Below are 8,472 nucleotides of genomic sequence, written 5' to 3' on the forward strand. Positions count from 1 at the left end.
CTAGGTGGTTCCAGGAAACGGTCAACCACAAAGTGAATGATGTGACAAAACCACAAAAGCAGGATGTATGTCATCTAGGTGGTTCCAGGAAACAGTCAACTACAAAGTGAATGACGGTGACAAAACCACATTCTTGAGAATAATGAATATGCAGGATGTTTTCCACATGACCCTGATTAAATCATGGGCTGGGTCCCTCTGAAAATTTCCACTGTTTTTATGTTATGTTTCCTTGGTAGCCCCCTCACTCCCCTAGTTTGTGGTTTTTCCCTTTAAATACCCTACACTTCTTGTGCTCTGGGTCGAACTCCTCTGCCCCTACCAGCTCGGCCCCAGTGCACTGGTTTCCTCCCCAAAAACCTCATGTTGTTTGCATCAAGCTAGGTCTCTTGTTAGTCTTTGGGTGGCCGTGTTCTCTCATGACTTGAGAGAGGGTCTCCCCTCTCGGGGGTCTTTCAAGAGCACTTACTGCTCCTGCAGAAGACTCAGGTTCAATCAACATGGTGGCTTACAACTCCAGGCCTAGAGGGTCTGATACCCCCTTCTTACCTCCTCAGATATATAGTATACATATATGCATGCAAGCAAAACCTTCATATACATAAAATAATCAAATAAATAAATCTTACAAATAGCCTTTCTTTTTATTTGTGTACGTGTGTTTTTGTGAGTGTATGCCACATTTTGTGTGTGGTGCCCAGAGGCCAGAAGAAGGCATCAGGGTCCCCTGGACTGGAGTTACAGATGGTTGTGAACCACTTGATGTGGGTATAGGGAACCACACTTGGGTCTTGTGCAAGGGCAGGAAGTACTCTGAACTGCTGAGTCATCTCTTTAGCTCCTAATTTTAAAAAATGCATTGTATTTAGTGTATGTGTGTGTGGTGTGTGTGTGTATGTGTGTGTGTGTACATGTGCATGCTCTGGCTCACTGTAGTGGACATGTGGAGGTCAAAAGACAAATTGCAGGAGTCAGGTCTCTCCTTCTATCATGAAGATACCAGACTCAGGACATTGGGTTTTGGGACACTGATGAACCTGCAGAACCATTTCACCCATGCAGGCTCCAGAACTTTAAAAGCCTTTTATTCTACTTCCTGTCCAGAAATACACTGGGCATGGTGGTGCAAACCTATAACCCTATTACTCAGGAGGCTCTCAAGTGTGGTGTCAGCCTGGGATGTGTAGTAAATTCTGGGCCGTCTGGGACCACAGTGAGATTGCCTGAAAAGCAAACAAACAAAAACAACAAAAACCATACAGAGAAAACACCTAAGGGAGAGTAAACCAAGCTCCAAATCAGGGGTGGTAAAACTTTCAGAATCACTCCAATTAAGTTTCAAGTCATGATCTGTACCACATTATGGCAGTGCTAATAAAACAGAGAGCCATTCAATAGTACTGGTGTTGCAATCCTTCCAGGCCTGTCCTCAGTATCCTAAAATGTGCTGAGTTGTGCTTAGCTAATCAGTAACAATATTCTATTCATCCCAATGCTGAGGGCTAAAAAGCCCTCATTAGAATTCTCTTGAGAGAAGCTAGAATTTCAAAAAGTGTACTCATCACAAACTTCACACACTAAAGACTTAATTTTTTGGGAAATAGTTCCCAAAGCAAATGTGCATATGGAGGCCAGAAGTGGACACTGGGTGCCCTCTCTACCTTATATATTATATTGAGGCAGGGCCTCTCATGTGAACCCAAAACTTGTTGATTTGACTAGTCTAGCTAGTCAAATTGCTTTGGGGAGTTTCTGTCCCACTTCTCATAAACTGTTATCACAGGAGGGCTACCACATACTGTTTATGTAAGTGCTTAGTGGAGAGCAGACTCTGGTCTCCAGGCAGGGCAGTTCTAAACAGGATGAGGGACTAATTGTACAAGGGGCTGTTCACAGTGTTAACTAATGCTTCTGAGAGGAGATCACACATTAACAAGCTCAATAGTTAATCTGTTTGAAGACACTCTTTGGTTACCAGGCTTTGGGACAAAGTGTCTCTTTTGCTACAAGATGTCTTTTGTTCTGAAGTAAATAAATTATTCTCCTGCAACTATCACAAATAGCTGAAAGAGCAGGATTAGGCTGAGGAACAAAAAAATTATTACTGGGTTGGTTTTTTTTTTTTTTTTGGTTTTTCAAGATACAGTTTTTTTGTGTAACAGCCCTTGCTGTCCTAGAACTCACTCTATAGACCAGGCTGGCCTCGAACTCAGAAATCCACCTGCCTCTCCTTCCTGAGTGCTGGGATTAAAGGCGTGCGCCAATGTTGCCTGGCACTAATTTTTAATTACATACTAAATCTCCTGTTTTCACTCTGCTCCAAATTTCTATCAGAATTCTTTTCTTAAAAGGGATTTGTGCTGTGTGATAGTGGCCCATGCCTTTAATCCCAGTGTTTGGGAGGCAGAGGCAGAGGCAGGCAGATTTCTGAGTTCGAGGCCAGCCTGGTCTACAGAGTGAGAGGACAGCCAGGGCTACACAGAAAAACCCTGTCTCGAAAAACCAAAATAAATAAATTAATAAATAAATTAAATTAAAAAAAGGGATTTGTTAGACTGATCCGTTCCTTATTTAAGGTTAAGAACTAGTGTTACTGTTTATGTTCATTTAGAAGATAAAGCAGCAAACTAGGAGACAAAGTCTCTCTGTAAAGTCACATCATTAAAAAGAAGCCAACTAAGAATTTAAATCCAAAGTCCAACTCTCCTCTCCTGACAAAGTCCAACTCTCAATGCCAACTTTTGAATGTTTTTTTCCCCAGAAAGTCACCCACAGACAGGGAATCATATCTTCAATTTTTAGTTTTCTTTCAATTCTTCTAAGCTGGGGACAACAAATGGAATTATTCAGATTGAGTCCTGGAGTCCATTACACTTTCAAATTGTACTTAGTGGATGACCTTGGCAAATTATTCAACTTAGTATATGTCAGCTCTCACATCTGAAAAATGGAGTTGTAGCTAGGCAGTGGTGGTGCACACCCAGGGCCTCATACATGTTCTACTTGTCTTTTACTGAGCGATATCCATCCTCAGCCAGAAAGACATTGGAATTATGATTATTTATGTGCATGCGTGTATGTAGGCCAGAAGGTCCTCTGGATCCTCTGGAGCTCGAGTTACCGACGGTAGTGAATGGACTGATGTGGGTGCTGGGAACTGGACTTGGCTCCCTGAAGAGCAGAAAGTATTCTTACAGGGTTTCTCTGTATAGCCCTGGCTGTCCTGGAACTCACTCTGTAGACCAGGCTGGCCTTGAATTCAGAAATTCACCTGCCTCTACCCTCCCAAGTGCTGGGATTAAAGGTGTACATCACCACTGCCAGGCAACATTTTCTTTTAAAATTAATTTAAGTGAAAGTAAGTCATTTCAAAGAAAATGTTATAAAACCCCAGGTATACAGTTTGGGGGGAAAAGTTCAATTGAAAAACTATCTCCCCCAAATCGCTACATTCTGTATTCTTTTACCTCTGTGTTCTCACTTAAGCCATTTCCTCTGGTAGGAATGCCAGTCTGTAACTAATTAACTTTGACGAGTCAAACTTCCTAACTCTATCAAAAACTGGGAAAACAACAAACCTAACATTTAAAGTTTAACCTGACTACCTTTACAGGGAGCTTCTCCAAAGCTTTTTTTCTTTCTCTGCTCTAAATCAGAATCAGTTTTCCTCCCTTTCATTTAGTTCCTCATCCCAGTAAGTCCCATTTCCAATCCTATTATAATAATTACTGCTTTGCTGCATGGGACTGTTATTTCTCTTGATATCAAGGCAGCCAGGGTTTGAGTTTAAGCGAAGATGTCACTTGCAGACTGTATTTCCTTGAAAAGGTTGACCTTGAGCTTGTCCTTTTGTAAAATGGAGAGACACCTTAAAGGTGGTTGTCATAGAGCCTGTCATGTAACATTTGCTAAACTACTGCTGCTTTTCCTTTAATAGGTGAAGGCCTGGGTGTAACCATGTCGGATTACTTCTGACATATTTTTGCATCAGTTAAATACTTGGCATGTACTACGCATCTTCTACAGTACTAATGTCGCAGCTGAAGAAAACCTTCAGTTTTGATTGACAGCAAAGAGACACTATGTCAGAAAATTACTTTTTCAAAAGGAATTGGCCCTAGATACATTTTAGTGAAGACTTAGAAATTATAGAGGAGAAAGTTATATAAGACACAATCCAGTGATTTTTAAAGCTGAGGTATTTTGAGGAATAGGGTTTTAAGTTAGGTGTGCTGGTCCTCATGTCAGCACTAGGAATGCTCAATCAGGAGAACAGCAAGTTCTAGGTTAGTCTGAGCTATAAAGAGAGACCCCATCCTTCATAGCACAAACAGGAGCAAGTGAAAAGAAAGGGCCATTTCTAGTTAAAAGCACTTCAGGTAAGTGGAGATAAATGCTAAAGGGTAGGCCTTTTTGTCCAGTACATATATGCTTAGCTCTAGTATATAGGATAATCTCAGAAGATCACCTTTGGTGTTACTTGCATCTTATATTAGTGGTAAATAGGCATGGATAAACCATTCAAGATTATAGCATTCCTACACGTTGTAGAAACCAGAGACTTGGATAGACATACAGGTATTTGCTGAGTATTGTTGTCCAAATGAGACAAGCATATCTTGTAAATTAAGAAAGGGTTAGATCGAACTTCATGCTAGTATAAGAAGCCTGTCACAGAGGACCAAACAGTGAATTATACTTTTTAAAGCAAACATCTTTAACAGATAAACCCTATAGTGATGGAGAGGAAATAAATGATTGGTTGTAAGGAGCTGGGGGAAGAGGTCATGTGGAATAAAAGCTAATGGCATAAACCTTATTTCTGGTTGGATGTAAATGTTTTGAGAGTAGAAAGTGGTGATGGCATAGTAAAAGCCACTGAATTGAACCCACTAAAGGAATGAGAATTCTATGGGTTGTTTATTCTATCTTAATAAAGTTGTTACGAAAACCCAAACTAGAAGCCACCAAGACGAAAGACCTGGGGTGGGGGGATGATACTACTTCTAACCAGAAAAAGCCTGTAGCAAGCTCGCCTTCGGGGGCCGGGCAGCTCCAGATGGGGGCAAGATCCTAGGAGTGCAAGCTTCTGGTCACACCAGGGCTCCCCAACTCCCGGAGGAATTTAGACGCACTGCACTCTTTCTGAACTCAGTTTCTTCGTGCGTTCTAAGGGGTTGGTTCTAAGTCTCTCTTTTGCTCAGATCAACAGAGTTCGGAGCTCCAAACTCGCAACCCCGCATCTACCTGGTCCTTCAGAGCTACGGTAAGAAACCTTACCTGTAGGGACCAACAGGTGCCGGGGCTTTTGCGGTGCTGATCACCTTTCTGATTATGGACGACATGCTAATCCTTCCCTCTTGAAGACTTTCCAGAAGAAGAAACGATGATAAGTAACTACACTCACTCTTTTCGCCACTGACCAGCCTCTGACCAGACACTCCTACTTAAAGGGTTCTGGTTTAGGACTGCCCCGGGAGAATTCGCACGGCCCGATGGGAATTGTAGTTCACGTGCCACTCCGGGACACGTGGAGGAAGAAGTCGTGCTGCGCATGCGCCCTCAGCTTGCTCGCTCACCTACTGTGGTGGGAGCTTCCAGGGGTCTCAGAACCTTGTCATTCTGACCGGCGAAGTCCTGGGAGCATTTGGCAGGTTGGTGGTGAGGCGCTAGTGCCTAGCGGGGGCCGCCAGCTCGCGGGGGCCGTGTGTGGGAGCTTGCCCGCAGTGGTGCGTTCGGCTTGCGGCATCTTTTCACTTGGGGAGGTCCACGCTGCCCGGGCGGGCCCTCTTGCTGTCCGGAGCCTTTGGCTCCTGCGCTCGTTTTATGCTTGTTGTTGCCCTGCCAGGCGGAATCCCCTCTGGGAATGCGCCTGAATCCCTTTCCGGGTACGGTAAAGGACCGGGATGGGTGATTCGGGGGAACCAAGCCGAGGTGTGGCGTTGTCTGCCTTTCGGCGCCCCCTGCTTTCTTTCTATGCACGATCGCCTCAAGATTTGAGCAGAGCCCTAGTGACTGGGGTCTGCTTTCCGGAGGAGAGTCACCTTCCTCTAGCTTATGACTTCAGCTTTCCCACTCACGAACCTGGGTATATTAAGAAGATGTACTAATCAGTAATCGATTAATACATCATAAACAAGTGTATTTTAAAGCAATTCTTTAGTGTAGATGATGTAATTTTGCCTTTTGAGAAAGATAAAAACTAATCTGCACGCTCTAAAATAGATGTGTATATGTTTATTTTTTCATAAAGACGAGTTTTGGCTGAGTATTTGATACTGCAGGACATAAAGCATCTAAAGTGGTCTTTCGGAGCTGATCTGTTGTTTGATTTTTATAATAGTGCTGAGATGCTATTTTGCCTAAATATGTAGTACAATCGGAACTATGATTAGGGCCAGCTGTTGGAAAAGGCTTTCTCAATCCCCAAATTAAAATTAATGATTTTAAAAAAAATAAAACTTAAGTCAGCAACTCAAGCAGTAATTTTTGAACTCAAACAATGCAACTCAGCACAATCTGAAGATGTGCTAATTTGGCACACGATGAGAACAATTTTAAGAGAAATTTAGGCCTGTTTTTATAATATTGTTAATTTTTTTTCTTTAATTTTATTTAATGTATGAGTGTTCTGTTGCATATATATCTGCCTGCCTAAAGAGGGTATCGGATCCCCCTATAGATGGTTGTGAGCCACCACGTGGTTGCTGGGAATTGAACTCATGACCTCTGGAAGAGCAGACAGTGCTTTTAGCCGCTGAGCCATCTCACCAGCCTGTATAACATTGTTTCTTAAGAGCAGAAACCTGTATGTACAGTAAAAACCCTGGGTTTTTCCATAACTTGCCTGGAATCTTGGCTGAGATGTTTGTTTCAGGCAGTATTTGTTGGTGTTGTATGGTGTGTAAGCATGAGGCTGTAGTGAATGCAAAGTAGAGCCCAGCTCAACACTGCCAGAAACACTTTGGATTCACTACACATTGGACTTTTGAATTGTTCTTGCTCGATTTTTCATCACCCCACATTCGGCTACGTGACACTGTATGGGGTTGCAACCCACAGTTGAAGAAGCTCTGAGGCTACATACACTTCTCATGTTGTGTCAGAAGGAATGTAGTTGCTGGCTAAATGTTTCTTACCTTGTTAACGTATGCTTTATAGTCACACTTCATTTATATGTGCGTGTGAACATTCAATACTTGTGTTGTTTTGATCCCATACTTTGTTTACGGTAGTCTGCTAAGTGCAGTGTGACAATGAGGAAGGTCTGACCCATGACTCTGTCAGCATGCACTGTAAGAAAATCCTCTTTATTCCCTGTCATCTTGTCCTACGTAATGCTGAGGGGCTGCTTCAAGAATGGTGAGATTCTTTTCTTGGTTTAGGGCTTCATGCTGGAATAAATGAGCTTCCTGCTTGGACTCCACAGCCTATTTGGTTTCATCATCTTCTACCGGAGTTCCTATTCTAGTCCTCCTGAGTTCTGATTCCTGTGTTACCATTCCTGTTTAGGAATGGTAGATTCCTAAATAAAAATTACTGCTGACATTTTCTTACTGGCTTTCTCTGAGGTTACACAGTTTCCCTGTATAGAATATTTCATATATCCTCTCAGTCTCCAGTTGTTTTGAGTTTTAGGAATAGTGAATGGAGCTAGCAAGCCTGGATTGAATCTCAGAATGTTCATCAGCTTGGAAAATTTTATCACTAGTGGCTTGGTTCCTTTTTCTTTGAGGCACGAGAATAACATACTTTCTTTGCTGTTGTCTACATGAAGTTTAGGTGTTGGTAGAAGTAAATTCTTTTTTTTTTTTTTTAATTTCTGAAAAGAAGCTTTATTTAAATAAGGATTTAAATACATTACATAACATTAAAACCGGAGGGGAAAAGAAAATCAAAAGACCAGCTTATTCCTTTACATGGCACTGGGCAGTGGCTCGTACTGAAGCCTCTACAGCTAGCCACACGACCAAAGCCTGGCATTTGTTCCCTTGTCGTGTTTAACTGATGACAGGTTGGCCTCCCCCTTCATGTTTCAACATTCCCTGGCTAATATAGATCTGCTTAAAAAGACAGCCCTGGTGGTGAGCTAGATGTCCATGACTTCTCTGGAAAGGTGGCCCTTTCTGAACTCTCCCTGGTCAGACACCAGGGCTTCTTTTTACTGCCAGAGACTCCCTCTAGTGACACAGCTGGGGCAGTGTTACCCATTCTGTCTTCAGCTGGGCTGTTCAAGTGGTGACACTCTTCCTAGGGCAGGGGACTCTGTAGAGGGAATCCCAAGGTCAGACATGGCCTCCTGTGATCTCTGGGATTCTTGGCTTGGCTGTTATTGCTTTGTTTCAGGGTGGACACTGCCAGGGCTTACTGCTCAACCTGTTTAAATGAGGGACTTCAAGACTATACAGCATGGCTCTTTTCAGTTTATTGCATGAAGGAGTTACACTAGTCCAAGTTAAAAGCGGACCCCAA

The 8,472-nt window shown here is 42.7% G+C and overlaps 2 protein-coding genes across 2 annotated transcripts in view; one reads left to right on the plus strand and one right to left on the minus strand.

Annotated features, from left to right (window-relative positions):
• Positions 1 to 5,504, minus strand: part of Rida (reactive intermediate imine deaminase A homolog) — a 17,727-nt gene extending 12,223 nt beyond the window's left edge. Inside the window, exon 1 of the mRNA XM_031358908.1 lies at positions 5,281 to 5,504. Coding sequence (XP_031214768.1) covers positions 5,281 to 5,345 — 65 coding nt within the window. The 5' untranslated portion in view covers positions 5,346 to 5,504. The remainder of the gene's footprint in view (positions 1 to 5,280) is intronic.
• Positions 5,505 to 5,548: 44 nt separating this feature from the next.
• The window catches only part of Pop1 (POP1 homolog, ribonuclease P/MRP subunit), a 28,876-nt gene continuing 25,952 nt past the window's right edge, over positions 5,549 to 8,472 (plus strand). The window contains exon 1 of the mRNA XM_031358907.1: positions 5,549 to 5,654. The gene's annotated coding sequence lies outside the window, so the exon portion shown is untranslated. The remainder of the gene's footprint in view (positions 5,655 to 8,472) is intronic.

The sequence above is a fragment of the Mastomys coucha genome, unplaced genomic scaffold (genome assembly GCF_008632895.1).
Source record: "Mastomys coucha isolate ucsf_1 unplaced genomic scaffold, UCSF_Mcou_1 pScaffold7, whole genome shotgun sequence".
Lineage (NCBI taxonomy): Eukaryota > Metazoa > Chordata > Mammalia > Rodentia > Muridae > Mastomys > Mastomys coucha.